The sequence below is a fragment of the Hirundo rustica genome, chromosome 6 (genome assembly GCF_015227805.2).
Source record: "Hirundo rustica isolate bHirRus1 chromosome 6, bHirRus1.pri.v3, whole genome shotgun sequence".
NCBI lineage: Eukaryota > Metazoa > Chordata > Aves > Passeriformes > Hirundinidae > Hirundo > Hirundo rustica.
This window is the reverse complement of record NC_053455.1, coordinates 12,150,733-12,169,073: the sequence shown is the minus strand read 5'-3', so window position 1 is coordinate 12,169,073 and position 18,341 is coordinate 12,150,733. Positions and strand designations below refer to the sequence as shown.

Genomic DNA, 18,341 nt, shown 5'->3' with positions numbered 1-18,341 from the left:
TCCCTGACTTGCATCAGCCCCTCACTTGTGCTAAACATCAAGTTAGCCAAGCTTTAATGCAAGATGCACATTTCAGTAATAGAATCCCTAGTAATCATTTATTTGTACTTCATAATATTAATGATTCCCCAAATTAGAGATGTTTAATCTAATGTAGTTGGTTTTGACGGTGTCGGGTCTAAGAAGCTACTTGAACAAGCCAAATTCATCAATGAAGAAGTACAGGCTCCTCTGGAGAGTGGTCAGCACATTGTGCCAAATATACAAGGACCTCTAGCTTACTCAGATTTTGGTACAGGTTCAGGATCTGGAAGCTGCAGAATGTCCTTGGAGGATAAAAGTGACTGAGTTATGGAGGTTTTGCTGATAAGGTGTGTAGTGCTACTGCAGGTCAAATGTGATGTAATAATATTTTGCTTAAACCCCCTTGAAAGGTTTAAATGAACCTATTTCACTTTGTTCTTGAACTAGGCTGAGTAGGTATACTTTCCATTTTTGAGGTGGGGGGAATATATAGTAAGATGTACTAATTTAGCCTCTTCTGTGGGTCTGTGTGTTTTGGTTCAGCACCCCAAGCCCACTTTTATCATTGTTTAAATGCAATCCTTGAGAGATAGTAGAGAAAAGGAGAAAAAAACAGGGGGAAGGGGGCAATTAAGCTGAGTATTTCAATAGTAATGCCTTTTTTTCTGCTATTCAGGTACCAACAGAATAAGCCACGCAGTTCAAGGAGCACATGAGGGTGGAATATTTGCCCTGTGTATGCTGCGAGATGGCACATTGGTATCAGGAGGTGGAAAAGACAGAAAGCTGATATCTTGGAATGGAAATTACCAAAAAATCCACAAAACTGAGGTGATACCCCCTATCTTGAAATTACTCTGCTACTTAAAATTAAATTCTCCTGTCCTCTGAGCAGCATTTTTAATCAGTTATTTTTTCTAATGGATATGTTTTCTATGGGAAAGCAAATCAGTGGTAAAATACAATATTTTCATATGTTGAGTTGGAAGGGACCCATCAGGATCATCGAGTCCAAGTCCTGGCCCTGCACAGGACACTTCAAGTTTTCAGTCCTTGGGTCATTCCTGTGATTCCCTATTCATTAACATAATATTTCCTTTCTAAATTCTATGGTAACTGGAAAACAAGCCTTGTGTTCATATCTTCCCGTATTATTTCTTCCTTTCTTTACATTTAATAATGTGAGGTAATGTTTAACTTCAGAGTATTACAGTATTGAAATGGTTTTGTACTTTCCTCTTTGCCAAAGTGATGTGAGGATATTCTGAGGGTTTTAATACTTAAAGTTTTTCATTAATTTCTTGGTTGATGTTGTTGTTTTTTAAATGTGATTTGAGCAAAAATTGAAAATTACTCCAGCTGCTATGTAGGAACTTAAATGATTAAAGCAGAGTTTGTTTGGACAGAACTACTTTGACTGTTTACACACTGAATGTAAGAGAAGAATCAGTGGAAAATTCTGGGGAGGGGCTTCAACTCTGCTGTATAAAATTAAGTAATAATACTTCATAATAATAATAATACTTAATGTTGCAAATATGTATATACTGGAATGGCATGTCTGGTTTTGTAATTCAGTTTTTAACACAGCACAAGTGACATGCTTGTTGTGCTGTTTCTAACTGTGGTGTCCTCTTTCTCTTACTTGTATATATTCTGGTACCCCTTATTTTTCACTTTCCCTTGAGCTTTATTTTAGAGATTTGCACTGGCTCTTTCAGAACCTAGGCTGCAATTAAAGAAACATTCATTGCAAGAAAATACTCTGAGTAGAAATGCTTAGTCTGATGTCACAGCTGCAATTAAATTAAACTATTGATTTAATACAGCTTGAAGGAACCTTTTGTATATCTTGCAATACTTGGTTTATCTGAGTATTCTGTAGATAAGAATGTCTTGTCTTGCAGTATTATAGAAGTTACTGAGCTGATGCAAGTCCTTATAAAGTTTTGCAAGCAGGCACATATATTGATTTGTTTCATTTCTTCACTGTGCAATATTTATCAAAACACATTTCCTAGGCCACACGTCTTTAAAACTGCAGTACCTGATGAATTGCCTGACTAATCTATCCTTTTGTCTGTTATAATCACAGATACCTGAGCAGTTTGGTCCAATAAGAACAGTAGCAGAGGGAAAAGGGGACGTTGTATTAATAGGAACCACCAGAAACTTCGTCCTACAGGGCACACTGTCAGGAGATTTTTTCCCAATTACCCAGGTAAGCTGGGTGTCCTTACAACAACACTTCTAACTGTGTAAGAGCAGCAAATATCTTGTTTAAAATTAATTTTCATAAATATGCATCTATTTGATTTGTTATTACAATACTTTTGGCAATAAGAATCATTATAAAGATGTATCTCTCTGGAGCTAACATATTTTTGGAATGTTGTAATATGTAGTTTGGTCATTTTAATACTATTTAAACACGTCTACTTTTGATGGCCTGTCCTTCTTGTCTAAAAATATCTCTGCTTGTGTAGGGTCACACCGATGAGCTTTGGGGACTTGCAGTCCATTCCTCTAAGCCTCAGTTCTTCACATGTGGACATGACAAACACATTACACTCTGGGATGCAACCACTCACCATCCCATCTGGAACAAAATCATAGAGGTATAAATTTATTAAATACAGCTCTCCTGTTATAGGAATTCTCTAGTCATTTTGCTTTTTCTTAAGATTATTGTTTAAAAGTACCTTAAAATAATAACTTGAGGGAAAAAATAATTTCATGTTAATCTATTTTTGTGGTAGAGATCAATGTAAAAGCTTTTTAATGTAGCTATTCTGAGTACAAGTTAGATTAAATGCACTGTTTGAACCTCTAGTTTATTCAATGAAATATCTTAGCATTTGCTTTGAAATTATACTTTAAAAAAATTAGGAAATTTTCCTTTTGGGAATGCTGTAGTGTTTTAGAAGCTGTGCATAGAAATCCTGGATCTCAACAATTCTCTGAAATTTTCTTTAGAGTTAGTAATCCTTTTAAATTAATAAGTTGCTTATAATTAATTAATGAGAGTATCCTTTCCACCTAGCCTCTAGGGCTAGTAATTACCAATTACTAAAAATGTAAACAGGTTTACTGAAGCAGCTGTAATGTGATACAGAAAATACAGAATTTAAAATACAGAAAATTAAGGACACAAGCATTTCCATGAGATGGATCATTGGAGTGGGTTTTTTGCTTACACTTTAAAATTAAGTTTTAATGGTATGAGGAAAAAAAACCCAGAAACTATATTAATATTTTCTGCTATAACCTGAAAAGTTCTGGACCTGATTCTTTGTAACTGGACAAGTGTTAGAAAGAAAATACTTACCTTGCTTTTAGGCATATGTTGAAATTGCAAGAAAACCACTAGTTTTAAGAAGCAAAATGTTTTAAAATTGCACATCCAAATAAGAAACCCAGTTCATGACCTATATCTCCCACTGAGCTGCAGCTTGGCAGGTGCTGGGAAAAAATGTTGTTGTGTGTAGGAGTTAGGCTTTACCCCTCCTGCAAAGTGCCACATGCCTTTGTTGAATAAGGGACTTACTTGTCCTTCAGAGTGTAGGTAAACTACAGCTTTGATGTTTAATTCTAAGGTCAGCTCTAGTTTAAAAAGTAATTTTTACCTTACTTCTCTGTGATTTGTTGAGAAGCTGCCATTGCCAATGTTCTTGTTGTGAAATCACTTGCCAAATTATTTTTAGAAAGTAAAGAAAAGAAAACAATGGCCTTGTATAGAGGGAATAGAAGTCAATTGGATAATATTTCATTCAGTTAAAAATGCTTTTTTACCCCTCAACTTTATATTGAAAGAGAAAAAATGACCCCTAAAAATCAACAAGATAGTTCTACTATGTTCCAGAGGCAGATACTTGAATTGTATTTTTGTTATAACTTGATAACTTGGACTGGTAAAAAAGTGTGCTTCTTTCTGAAACATTTCAGGATCCAGCACAGTCTTCAGGTTTTCATCCTTCAGCATCTGTTGTTGCAGTAGGGACGCTGACTGGAAGGTAAGAGGTGCAGAGCTACACCTTGGGCACCAACAAACACTGATTTTTCCAGCTCACATCCAAGTTCATGTTCTGTCTTTGCAGATGTATGCAATGACACATTTTCATTCCCTATTGGTGTCTATTGAATGTCACAGTGAAATTTATTTGTACTGCCTTAGTGCCTAGAAACCCTAGGCTTGGGCCAGCACCCTGTGTTTGCTGGGAGTTGCATGAACAAAGAGATGGTTTCTGCCCTGGGAGAGAGACAGTGTAAGATCAGTGGGAGGAGGACATTTAGAGAGGGCAGGAAGTCTAGGTTAGCTGTGAGACCAGGCATGGGAAGTACTGTCACCATACCAGTGACCTAAATGTTAAATCTCTGTGCCCACTGGGAAAAAGGAGAGTCTAGAGGAGGAGTCTGGTATAGTGGGTTAACTTTGCAGATGGGGGGGAGATTTCCTCCAAGGCCTTCAGGGCTGCATGGAGGAAATCACATAGAAAAATTGGAAAACGTAGCAAGTGGTTCATAATCCCTAATGCAGTGACAATCAGAGGCTTTAAAAAAATTTGGTGAATGTTCCACTGTGCTAGACATAGTATAAAAATGCACCTTAAGAGACTTGTTCTGCATGAAGAGTGCGAGGGATAAACAAGGCAGAGGAAACTGAGGTGCAGGAGAGTCTTGCAGGCAGCAGGTTGAGCCCTTGGTGACATCAGTGGCAGCTGCTGGGTTTATCTGTGGTTGTTTCTCATAGGAGGGACTGCCTTTGCCTAACTTCTCCCTCTCCTTTAATGTCACTTGAGGGCAGACTTGGCTGTTAGTACTGAAAACAGTTCCAGTTCACTGAGAATGTATAGGCAGCTTGTAGGTCATGAACAAGCTTATTTCAGATTTTATATCAGCCCTAAATAAAAGGCTTGCTTTTGTTACTGAATGTACTTTATTTACTAAATAAAGTAAAACAAAAGAAGAAGCCTTGAGAGGAATCTTCTCTTTGTCATTAGTAATCTGATGCAATTATTGAATTGCAAATTTTATCTTTGTCCTTTCTACGTGTTTCCAAAACTAATTTTTGGTCCATTAAAATTAATTAATTAAATTAAACTACAAAAAAAAATTCACTTTAAAATAAATTAATTCATCTGTTTCTTCTGTCAGAAGAGAATGATCCTAATGCTTGCTTGTGTTTCCTCTTGCCCTAGGATTTAATGCAAGCATCAATTTAAACATCAGCGTAGCATAGAGGAAGGTCTTTAAAGGAGAAGGGACATCACAAGCAATGCTTACTTTAATCTTATCCATGGTGTATTAAAACACACAAAAATCTGAAGACTGATATTGGGGTCGATGCCCAAACATTTTTATGGTTAAAAAAGATGTGAAAGAAACTATCATTTTGTTAAAGTAAAAATAGACCAAACTGAGTAGCAGTTGCTGTTTTTCTCTTCTTGGTATAAAACTTCCGCTATTTTGACAGAAGAAAAGTTGGTGAAGTTTACAGTAGATTTAAATTCCTTATGGAATGATTTACTGGCCTCTTTCTGTGTTTACAACAGGTGGTTTGTGTTTGACACAGAAACAAAAGATTTGGTCACTGTACACACAGATGGAAACGAACAGCTGTCTGTAATGCGTTACTCACCAGGTTTGAGAGCATTTATTTACTGGGGAAAACAAAGGCGTTGAAATTTTTTATTAAATTAGAGGTTGGTTTGTTTTAAAATAAGTCCCTGCTTGCCATACTGAGGTTGAAAGTAAGTGAAACACAAAATATTGGCAAGAATTTATGGGTGGTGTCTTAAGCTCTGGTTTTGTTTTCCTTCCCTTCCCAACACATTCAATATGGTTTCACTGTGAAGAAGGGAAAAAGAAAGACTTAACTCTGCAGGTTGTTGTTATAGCCCTAAATGGACAATAGCTGCTTCATGAAATGTTACATGTTTTTAACAGTAGGATGCTGTTAACAGTATATGTTACATGTTTTTAACAGTAGTCTGCTGTTTTGTGGTCTTGATAGATGCATCAATATGCAACTGGAAAATTAAAAATATAATTTCCACTATTCGTTTTTCATTATCAAGGCCTTTATGAACATGTCCTCTTGTCTGTGACATACAAATTTTTCAAAATTAGCCTAAGTTCTTTCTTACAGAAATAATTGCAGTTTCACTTTTGTGTTTATAGATGGAAACTTCTTGGCAATAGGTTCCCATGACAACTGTATTTATATATATGGTGTAAGTGAAAATGGGAGAAAGTACACTAGAATTGGCAAATGTTCAGTAAGTAAGCTTTTTTTCTCCTCATTCAGTATCAATACCCAAAGTGTATTTTGTAGTACTGTATTATTACTGTCACATTGTGGCATGCTGTTAGTGTAGTTATTAAAATGCTTTTTCTCTTTGTAGGGTCATTCCAGCTTCATTACTCATCTGGATTGGTCTGTTAATTCACAATATCTTGTGTCTAATTCAGGAGACTATGAAATCTTATACTGTGAGTAAGAATTATATTTAGTCCTTTTGTGCAAAGTGCAGGCAGTCTAAGACAGATTTAAAATTTAAATGAGACCATATAACTGCCAAAATCAACCATATGTTTTAATTCATCTGGTGTAATCAGAAATCTATACAATTTGAGAATGAAATATGTTGTCATGTGGTTTTTGGTTTTTTTTTTTTTTCTTTTGTAGGGATCCCCTCTGCTTGTAAACAAGTTGTGAGTGTTGAAACAACTAGGGATATAGAATGGGCCACTTACACCTGTACTTTAGGATTCCATGTTTTTGGTAAGTATATTTCCTCTTACAAGCTCTTCCCATTCTTCTTATTAACAAACACTTGGAATGCCAACTTTTGCTTATGAAACATGACTATTCATAATTCAGGGAAAAATGCAGAACTTCTGTTATGCCATTTTTATTACAATCTGTCTTCTTATTTCAATCCAGAAAGACTCTGATTTAATATTCCTTCTAGCTTTAAGTACAAATATATTACAACATAAGTGGCAGATAAGGAAAAAACCACACACTGCTCTTTCTGCCACAGTAGAGCAGCTTTTCATAATTTTTAATTTAAAGTACCAGTTCTGTGAAATTGTCATGTATTTAGGCAGTTTACTGGGTTCAATCCCCTTACCAGAACTGGTTTCATTTGCTCTGGTTACTGTGCAAACACAAAATTGATGATAGACTCCCTCATTAAGAACTTCTCATGTATTGTGATGCAGTCTGTAGCAATTAAATTGAGTGAAAGAAATTCAGAAAGAAAAACCTAAAAAAATCCAGTGGTTTGTTTCTGTGAGATTTCTCTTTTACCAGTTTTGAAGGATCCACTTTCCCCAGTGTAGTCTGAAGCTTTCTACTCATTCTACAATGTGTGCAGAACTGGACAGATGGTTACAAACACTGAGTATGGGAAGCTTCAGATTCTTGAGTCCTCGAAAGGAAATAGGAAGCCATGGTAGAAGTTCAGAGAAGAGTCTGGTTTAGTATAAGTGCTAAACAAGGAATATTTGCACTTGTGTTTCAAGTAGAATAGATTGCAGTGATATGTTTGAAGTCAGCCAGGAAGGGCATGGAAGACATGAAGATGCTATGACAGTAGCAGAATGCTGGGAAAAGACGTTCAACTTTTCTATCATTTAGCTGACAAGCAGTGTTTGGATATCACCTGGATATCACAGCATGCAGATTTAGTAAAAGCAGGAAATCCTGGAAGACTGGCTGCATGTTGACATAATGTATTTTTCATCTAAGGGATGGAGGCTCTTATGGAACTACTACAATATTTCTGGGGGTTGAGTACACCCTACACCTAGTTATAGAGCTACAAAGTCTGCATCTAGCATCACAGGTTCAGATACTCTGAGATACTAAATACTTTATGTGAGGGTTCCTTACATTTTAATTCAGATTCCTGCAAAATACAGTGCTATCAGAATCTGGGGCTGCTTTTGGTGCACAGAAAGTCAGAGGAGAGAGGCATGTGACACTTGAGAGGGACTCTCCCCATGCCTTGTCACAAATCAGCTTTTTGAACCAGACCATGGGACAAAATAATCTACTGAGGGGGGAGGAGAGATGACACTGCTAAAGCTGAAGTGTTGAAAAACCCAACGCTTTTTAAAATTTAAAATCTTCTTTAATAAAAGACTTACCACAGTTTGGTGACAAATCCTGTTAGTGCCTACTGCTTTCAGTAAGGAAGGAGTAGTTTGGAAAGCTGACATAAGTCAGGTATTTTCAAAGTATTTGAGTGTGATGAACCTTGTTGTATCTGTAAAAACAACTGGTTAATGTCAACTTGAGACCATTAGTGCTTCTTTTTGACACCTCATAGAGAACAGGCAAAGTACTGAAAAACTGGAGAATGAATGCACTATCTCCAGGATCATATATACACCTTCAGAGCTCATATGGAGAGACTAAAGTGCAAAGTGAGTGACTAGAAGAAGCACATAAATTATGAGTTGGAAACCAGTCCATTTTTATTGGAAGTCCATCAGTACTTTGGGGCCTCAGAGCAGCCAGTTAGAACAGTCTTCAGATGCTTGCTGGGGTCACCCCCCTGGACACAGAGGCAGCAATCACAGCATCCAGCATGTGAGGCTTCTAGTATATTGGTTTTTCAGTAGCTATGGCTGACTGAAACTAGGGATAATTTCTCTGGTAGAACCATATCAAATCCCAAACTATGCATAGCACCCGCAGATCAGTGTAACCAGTGCAGGGGGAAAAGGATTACTGGTCCGTTGAGCACCTGTCTTTGAGCACGGGAACAGATTAGTCAGCCTGGAAGTGTTTAGAGATGATTCAGCTGAAAGTCAATACCATGTAAAGAAGTGTCCCTGAGAGAGAATGTTTTAGTGATAAAAACACGTAAATGTGAAGGAGCAATGACTTTAAAACACTTACTGATCTATAAGCTCTTTCAAGAGCCATGTGCTGCTGGATACACAAGTAAGGTCATAGCACATGCCTAGTTTTGAAAAAATAGTGTTTGAGGTGAAAGATAGGAGCAGAAAAAATCTAAGATACGGTGCAAAGCCTGAAAACGTTGCCAGCAAAGCAGAGCTCAGACTGGTTGGGTTCAAAACCAACGAGAACACTGTAAATTGAATATTATGTTTGAATATATTTATTAATAGCATGCATGATAAATCAGCATGTAAAGTTTGTAGGTGGTGCAAAGCTGAAGGATTAGCAAGTTGTCTTGAGAAATAGAGGAGTGGTATGAAAAAGGAAGGAATTCAATAGAGCCAAAGAGGAGGCTGCCCATTAGAATGGCAGAACCCAGTTGTACAAATGCAGAAGAGATGAGGGCAGATCTGCACAGAAAGATCAGATTACTCTTGCATACGAACTGAACATGAGTCAAGCTCATTATGCTGTTGTAGGAAAGGCAGATACATTAGTGGGATGTGTAATGAAAAGAATGCCATGCAAAATGTGAAGCAATCATCCATTTGTCAGTATCAGCTTCAGTCACAGCTGGAGTGGATTCTTCTGGTTTTTTGCACAGTGGACCAACAGATAATGAGCTGACTAGCAAGAATAATTAATTATCCATCTAAATATTGTTCTGGGAGAAGAGATATAATGAATGAATTTTAGAGAAGAGGAGGAAAAAATAGCATGGCATCAGTTTTCAAATGAGAGAAAGGAAATGGTCTCTTTTACAGGTCTGCAGAGGAAAAAATAAGGACTACTTTTCAGCAAGGGGGATTCAATTTGCATATTCATAAAAACTGATAGTGAGGCACTGGGATGAATTTTGAAAGAACCAAGAGATTCAAAGAAAACCCCTGCTATTATCCTTTCCGCATTTCAAAACAATAGTCTTGTTTCTTTAACCATTTCCTTCAGGGGCTATTTCCAGCTTTGTCATAGTGACCTCTTGGGAAGACTCCTTTCTCTTTTCAGCTAGTATTTGATATTCATATAGCTTCCTTCTTGTCAAAGAAGATATTTTAAAAAGCTTTTCTGTGTCTCTTTGTTCTGCATATTCATAATTCCACGAGTAGCAATTAGCGTGTTTCTTTGCAGCTTCCATTTCTTTGGGCCTCTTTTACTATCCCTGATCTAGCAACATGGTGTTTCCACACACATCAGGAGAGTTAAGGGCAGTCTACAAATCATTTTATTTATAGCAATTTGTAATTCCTTATAAAGACATGGAATCACCTCCTCTTGGTGAACTGCTGTGCAGTGATACAAAGGCTGTGTTTGGGAAGAATCCCAGGGACTGAAGGAGAGCTGTTCCCACGGTGCATGGCAAATGCCTGCTGTGGGGTTAGAAGTATCCCGAAGAAGGAGGAACTGCAGTGTGCCTCAGGAGTTCTTAGAGGAGTAGCAACTCTCTCACCCTGACCTGCAGCAGCCCCAGAGGAGGACCATGCACTGGTGGGCAGGGCTGCAGGGGCACACTGCAGAGGATGGGTGACACAGGGACAGGCACTGAAAATGACACAGCCAAGACACGGCGGGGGTTTTGCCAAGTCATAATGGCAGAACACACAATATAACTCAAGATGACAGTGGTGTCTGAAAGCTTGGTGCCCTTTATGTTGAGTAGGGGTTAGATAAAATCTAAATTAGAAAATCATAACCAAAACCTGCAGTACTGCATACAAAATCCTGACATTTCAGTAACTGGGTGGATTTTAGTAAAATTGCAATTTATTACAGGCAAGTATTCAGAGGCTTTAAAGATGTGGTGCACAGATTTGGTCTCTGCACTGTTGACCTTACAGTTTGATTTTAGGACACTGCTTTGTGCAAGAATAGCAAAGAGTACAGTATGTGGGGAAGGAAGAGAAGTACTTTCAGTAGAATAAAAGCATTTAAGAACCTTACAGTAGGTTCAGTTCCTTTCCAAGGGCTCTATTAATTAATAAACAATGATTTAAACTATATCATGTCTTTTTCATAGACTTTAGACTTTAGCAATACGAAGAAATTACTTTTGGATCTTACTCTAGTCTAAGCACATACCCATGCAATATGAAAAAAGTGTGTTAACTCATACATAAGGAGGAGGGAAAACAAAAGCAGTAACTGCTACTTTTCCACATAACCATATGAAAATTCTTTTGGGCTCAGACACATGACTGTAGTTCAGCAGAATACGTCTTCTCAGAGTAAAAAGCACTTTACTGACTAGAGGGAATAAAGCATTTTTTTATGTGCTTGATTACCCATTAGGAGCTGAACTTTAACTGGAATGGCAGTATACATTCTGACTCAGATGCAGTTATTTTTATAGGTTTTTCTTTTCCTTAAACAATTCACTCTTTATTAATATTTTAACAGAAACTTAGGCTGTCTCTTTTGTTTCCATTAGAGAAGCCTTTAATTAGTCCCTCTGTGTTTCAGGTGTATGGCCTGAAGGTTCAGATGGTACAGATATCAACGCTGTCTGTCGATCCCATGGGAGAAAACTGCTATCAACAGGAGATGACTTTGGCAAAGTACATCTCTTCTCGTATCCATGCTCACAGTTTAGGGTAAGGTATTTCCCAAAAAATGATTCTTGTAGTTTGCACAAATGCATTAAATGTTGTTTTCCTATAAACCAAAAACCCCAAACACATCCAAACAGGAAGAATGGGAGTATTTGTACATCTAAGGGATTTATTTAAGGTTGGTTGACTGAGACAGCAATTCAATTGAAAACTTAATTTAATATTAAAATACTTTGAGAGAATGATGTGATGCTTTGGTTTCATTGTTGCATGAATGTTCTAACAAGATGCTTTTGTGACAGCTGCTATTCTCACTAATATGGTGTTTTCTAGGCTCCAAGCCATGTGTACGGTGGACACAGTAGTCATGTAACTAATGTAGATTTTCTCTGTGAAGACACCCATCTCATCTCCACAGGAGGAAAGGACACAAGTATTATGCAGTGGCGAGTCATTTAAAGGAAACTTCAGCATGAACATACCACAGTTGAGTCGACCATGCACAGAACTTATGTATAAACTGTATATTTAAAACTTAACGGTATGTTTGCAGTTTAGCCTGGTCACTGTGATTTTTGTTTAAAAAATTCTTACAAACCTCAGGAAAATTAAGCCCTGTGCTGGTTACCTTACTCAGTCTAGTATTTTTTTTTTTTTTTTCATCGTGTCACACCTTAAGTTTGATCGTTCTCTGTTGTACAATATACAATGCAGTACAAGTTTAATATAAGAAATGTGGCTTGACAGTTTGCAATACAGTGGTATCAGCAGAATGTGACTATCTTAAATGTTTTCTATAAACACTGCTAAACTGGTCACAAAAATGCCTTTCAAAGACTGTATATATGTGCTTATTCGTTTCACTATCTACACTTTGTACTATATATCTACTTATTTAGAAAAATCTATGACAGTGTCAAGGTACTGAACTGTTTCTGCTGGAGGCTGATGCGTAGATACAAAAAATACAAACTGCGATGTAAGATGCAAAAATTAGTGCTCTAGACCTGAAAATGTGAATGCTGGTAAATTTGAATTCTCTTGGGAACAGCACACCGTGGGCGTCACCCATGAGGAGCTGTGTTCCTTTTCCAATGAATCAGCAGGCTTTGTCCCAGTTTGACCTGAATTTCTCAGCAGGGCTTACAGATGTCTGTGTGGTTCAGGTAGTCCATATGAGTTTAAATTAGAAATCTTTTTACTTGTAAATGAAAAAATTTCTTTTTGAAAACAAACCAATAAAGCTTGGCCACATCCCCATTATTGGCTCCTATATTTAACTAATATGTATATTAATCAGCATGATGCTATATTGTACATGTATAAGATTTTAGCAGTTCATAACAAATGGTAAGGCCATCTAGCTTTACTTTTTTATGCTTATGGATATTGTATATTTGTATTTTAAGACCAAGTAGACCAAGTCTAAAGATATCTTTTTAAGTGTACCATAAACCTGCAGAGGGTAAAGGAAGACTTGGAAGCCTACATGAAATATTAATGTGTAACTTCTGGCCCCTGTGTTTTGTGCATGGATGGGTATTTATAGTATGAAATAAGGTTGTGTTTTGCAATGAAGTAACAGTGGAGGTGGTATAAAATGGTTAAGAAGGCCTTATCAATGTTGATTGTGACACAGATTGAAATGTATTGTTTACTATGACGAATGTATCTGAAGAATTTTAAAAGAGGAGTTCTAAGTGGACTTGAAAAAGGTAATATTAAAATTTTGCTTGTAACGGACAGTAAACGTTAATTCTCTGAACTCTAAAGCACTGGTTGTTTGGAGTGATTTAAATGAAATTGAATCAATAAATTTTGAAACTTTTTTATTACATCTCCAACCTCCTACACTGAAAGTGCAGGACACCAATAAACATGTATTAAAGTGAATTCTCAATGCATTCTTCCTGTTTAGTAAGGTGTCTTTGTTTAAGCATGATATAGAAGAGACTTGCTTTTAGTTAACAACACACATTTTTGATTTCTCGATTAGAGATGCATTTGAAAATATTCGGCAGGAAAATCTAGATTTTGGGGTACATAATTTTAGAAGTGCCCATGACCCTGGGGGCATAATGACAATGCATACCTAGAGAGTGAAACTCCAGCTTTGCAGCAGGGAAGGATACACCACATGCTCTCACCTACAAACTGCCTTGGTCCTGCCTCCCAGTACACATCTCTTGTTTCTGGGTACTCAGCTGGTGGAATGTTGTTCCACTGCTCAGAGTCGTGCTCATGGCAAGAGTTCCTGACAATTTCTGTGTTAGGAACTTGTCCTCAGTCAAGACCTTTTGAAGGCCATGGTTTCAGGGTCACTTTAACCTGATGTTACCTGGCACTGCCGCTGAAGGCAGAGTTCTTGATCCCAGCTGGTTACTCTGATCCCGTGCAGTAGCACAAGAGTTACTGTGGCCATAAGCAGAACCCAGCTGGGACACAGCAGCTATTGCAGACAAAAAACCTGTTTCCTCAGCTTCTGATCTAGATGTGGAGTGTGGGAAAATAAATGGCCAGAGGAGCACAGGAACAGCTTTTTATTAATAGTGATGTTAATCTCCTTCTTCTTGAAGTGTGTGAAGCTAAGGCTCAATACCCTTACCCTTTCTAAGGTTAATGAAGTCATAGGAGTCCATAACACACAAGTGACAGGTTTTCATTGCGTCTGGGTACTTGATTATCCACAATAATTTCTGTTTGTTGGTTTTTAATTTTTTTTTTTTAAATTTGCTTTTGCAAATGAGGTGTTTTCAGGTTTTCTGCTTTTGGAACTATAGGTGATTTGTCATTACTTGCAGCAGAGAAAACAGGAGTTGCAAATTGGCTTGGCTTATTCTCTTTTCATCCTTCTCACATGGTGCTGCTCTTGGGATATAGTAAAGCATTTGTGATCCCTTTCTTCATTTTAAACTGTTATCCTTTAGAAGAAATAGATGAGGAATACTGGAAGTTCATCCCTAGGGTTACTGATCAAAGGGCTTTTCAACAATCCCATCCCATCTGTGCCTCTGCTGCTCCTCTGTTTCTAACTTTTGCTGTTAAATGTGTCTTTGTTCCTCTATGAAAACCTGATAAATGTATTAGCTGAATTGGCAAATGGTGGGTAATGTCTTAAGCCAAATATCCGTTTGATGACTGTTAAAGTGATTCTCCTTTCTTTATCCAGGAAATTCTACACAATTTTGCCATTGTTTTAGCTAAGCTTCAGCTCTCCTCCCTTCCATCCTTGTTACTTTGTTCTTGCATTTATTTGTTTTCTCAGGAGCGTCCTCTTTTTCACTTAAAAAAAAAAAAAAAAAAAAAAAAAGAGAGAGAACAAAATAAAATAAAGAAATAGTTATGCCTGAATTTTGTGTATTTTATTCTCTCAGAAACACCTGAATTCTTTACCTGACACTGTCTGCAAGAGCTCTCTTTTCCTGCCCTACCATGGAAGGGCATAAGGCTGGTGTAAAGTCCATGGCTGAAGATGAAGACACACCTGGGCTTCTGCTTCTGTCCGTTCCCTCCCCTCATCCTGACTGAAGCAGGTACAGTGTTGCCCAAAGAAAAGACTCATCTCTTCATGTCTTTTGTGTATTGCTGCTGTCTACCAAGCATTCAGATACTCCCCTTCAACTTCCTTTGGTTTCAACTCCCATTTCTTGCTTTCCTTCCCTTCATTTCTAGCATTACTCTTCAGCTTCCAGTGCTGCACCCATGACTGGCACATGCTGCTGCCCTTACCTGCTCACAAAGGCAGTGGCCCTGGCTACCTCTCTGACAGTTTTGGGGCTGTGGTCCTAGTTTCTTATTTTATCTCTGTTCACGCTTCTTCTGTGACTTGTGCCTCAGGATGTCAGTGAGTGCCTCTGCTTTTAGCCCTTTCTCCCTGCCTGCCACCTCCTTGTGTGGGGACGCTGAGGGGACCAGCACTGGCTCGCTGTTTCTCGATTGTCTCTGTCTGTGGGCAGCCTGTAATTTGTACCATGTACTCAGATTTGGAAATATTTTTAGGGTAGGAATTTTTTTTTCTCTGTTCTGTGGCATTTAGCAATGGGATTTTGGGATCCTATACTCACTCCAACAGTATGATTGGCATATTTGTCAAAAATAATGAGCATGTATTTAGGTAATGCTTCTCTGTTAGGGTATTCAAAGTGATTAGCCACTAAAGTTGATACTATCTATTCTCTTACATCTTAAAATATTCAGAAAACAATACAAATGCTTTCAAAATACTTCTTCCTCCCTCTTTTACACACTTATAAAATAAACATAGACTCAATCTGGTTTTTAGGATCATCGCCCATTTCCAAGTAAAGACTTTTTATTATTTTGTTTGCCTCTTCTGCCTGTCTTCATATATTTATTTTACTCAGAAAGGATATATATTTGTATGATATCAAAACTACAATCTTTTTCAACTTAATCCTATATGTACTATTTTAGTTATTTCCTGAAAGATGATTATTACATAAATGTTTCTGAACAGTGCTCGTTTTTGACAGGTTGTTGAAACCTAAGAGGTATTAACAATTTCCAACAGATAAGCTCTACAAAACCAAGGCACTATATTGAAAAAAGTTTTTTAAAAAAAGAGCAAAGAAGGAGATAAATGTAAAAGAAAAAAGTTTTTGCAATGCTGGTGAATTAAAAAACCCTACCATTTCAAATTATTTTAAAAATTTCCTTGTGGAGCAAATCAATTTTGTTAAAATGGATTTTTTACTATTGTAATTAATATGGGGTTAGTTAATGCAAGGTCATATTTCCTATGTGAAATATTTGGATGATTTTTATTCTTTGAAAGATTTAATATTAGAGGATATTATTTTCCTTGAAAAGTATTCGTGTGACAAGAGCTTGCAAGGGCAAACTGCCCCATTTTTGCAAGGATTGGCATTTTTAATTTCTTCTGGTTCTGCTGCTGAGGGAAGCAGGAAGTCGTTTTGCTCTGTTTTCTACTGGAAATAGGGCTGTTGACAGATCACTCAATTGCATCCTCAAAAATCCTACAGATGGCAAGGAAAATGTCACTTTAATTACGAGTGGAAAGAACAGACTTATGGGAAGCCTGAACTGAAATCTTTTTCTGCCATTGCTGGCCAGGGTTCCCAGCTGTGCCAGGCAGTCTGGACGCTGCCATGCAGCTCCAGCTGCAGCAGCCTGCCCTGCACTCGAGATGCCCCAAGCCAGGCACGTCCTCATGCGCAAGGTGGGAGATGAGGAGCTGACTCCTGGGGCGAAGGACGGAACCGCTCCCCGATGGCTGCTTGTGGATGGAGGCTGCTGGATGAGAGAGGACAGTAGCGGTTTGTGCTCTTGCCGGGAGAGATTTATGTTTCTCCTTAGTCATGAACTCCTGCAGCAATTTCATTTTTCTTAATGGAGCTACTTTGTCCCCTGAATTCATTAAATAATCGCAGAAGACCAAGCGATAATTTGCATGGAGGCATCAGTGGCAGTGCAGCCAAAGCTGCTATCTAGCTCTGACTCCCACAGGCCTTATTTCAGTCAGCAGTGAGAGCAGTGGGCTAACCTTCAAAAGCCGCTTTGGAGCCCTTTGTCAATCTGGATGGCTCACAGCACTGTGGATCCTCCCATTTCCTGCCAAATGTGGAAGTGTAAGAACGGGTCTCCTTTCAACAGGGCGTGTCAGTGTCACCTGATGCTGTAGGCACTCCTTTGGACCTCACGTTTTGTCTGTCTTGTTAAGAAAGCTGGATGTCTTGGACTCAAGTGGTTCCTCCCCACCAGCTTCACTGAGGTTTGGCTCTACCATCTTTTGGCTGACTACAGACTGCACTAAAGGAATTTAGACATTTCTGTTTGTTTGTAGTGCACGTATCTGTCCTTAAAGGCTGCCTCTTTGGGTCTAGTCTGAGGTGCTGAGCTCAGAACCATTGGAATGGTTACCTGCTTTCTGGGTCTCCATGCAACTGAATGGGGTTTTTAGCATGAGCTTGTAAGAGATGAACATTTTTTTAAAATCTGCTCATTGGAATTACCTAGAATAAGCATGTAGCCAGAGGGAAGCAAATTCATCTGCTCTGTGGATTCTGTCAGAGCTACACGAGCTACAGTTGCTCCAAATTCCAGGTTGTAGGATAAAGAAATCTCCTTCAGGCTGTTCAGTCATTATGGTTAGAAAGAAAAAATCAGAAAGCCTGGGTGAGTTCTGCAGCCACGTTAGATTATTGTAATTTGCCTTTGCCTTGCTTTGCCCTCGCACTGCAGAGATGTGCTGAAGGGGAATCAGTCTGCACGAGCCCGAAGAGAACTCCTCTCTACAAAATCAATTGCCTGGCTGTTCTTTCTGGATTCCATTTCTCATTGAGAGAAATGTTAACATTTTAGGGTTCTTTCCTCTCTGCCCTGCTTCTCCTTTGCATCACCTTTCATTGACGTTTTCACATCAAATTTATGACATCTGCCTATAACCAAGGGAAAGTTACTACGCCAGAGGTCCAAGTGTTCTGGCCTTTCTACAGCACCTGAAAAGAGCAGAAGCTGAGCCCTGTCTGAGAGTCTCTGTCTACAGCTCGAACAGTTGGAGAGGGAGCTGACAGGAGGCTCAGCCAAAGTGAAAAGCCCTGTGGCATTTCCCGTATGTGCAGCTCCTGCTCAGCAGAAAATCTGGCCACACGCAGTGCAGCAGCCTGGAGAGCCCCGGCTGCCTCTGACTCGGGGAGCGCAGCATCACCGTGGTGCCGACTCCCTCCCGGCTAGTCCTGGGTGACAGGGAAAGTCAGCTTTGGCCTTGAACAGGTCCCCAGGGTCTGCCTGCAAGGCAGGGCTCCTCCCTGCTGCCTGGAAGTCTGCAGCTTCCTGCTTCAGCCTCCCTAGTGATTGTAAACCCTGCTCTCAGA

General features: G+C 38.6%; 1 protein-coding gene across 17 annotated transcripts in view; it reads left to right on the top strand.

Moving 5' to 3' along the window:
• The window catches only part of EML1 (EMAP like 1), a 122,640-nt gene extending 109,381 nt beyond the window's left edge, over window positions 1–13,259 (top strand). For all 17 annotated transcript variants that reach the window (XM_040068711.2, XM_040068712.1, XM_040068716.2 and 14 more), the window contains 10 exons: window positions 701–855; window positions 2,120–2,245; window positions 2,511–2,642; window positions 3,970–4,037; window positions 5,577–5,665; window positions 6,205–6,302; window positions 6,429–6,516; window positions 6,713–6,808; window positions 11,399–11,529; window positions 11,821–13,259. In XM_040068711.2, the coding sequence (XP_039924645.1) occupies window positions 701–855; window positions 2,120–2,245; window positions 2,511–2,642; window positions 3,970–4,037; window positions 5,577–5,665; window positions 6,205–6,302; window positions 6,429–6,516; window positions 6,713–6,808; window positions 11,399–11,529; window positions 11,821–11,946 (1,109 nt within the window). In that variant the 3' untranslated portion in view covers window positions 11,947–13,259. The remainder of the gene's footprint in view (window positions 1–700; window positions 856–2,119; window positions 2,246–2,510; window positions 2,643–3,969; window positions 4,038–5,576; window positions 5,666–6,204; window positions 6,303–6,428; window positions 6,517–6,712; window positions 6,809–11,398; window positions 11,530–11,820) is intronic.
• Window positions 13,260–18,341: the final 5,082 nt, after the last annotated feature.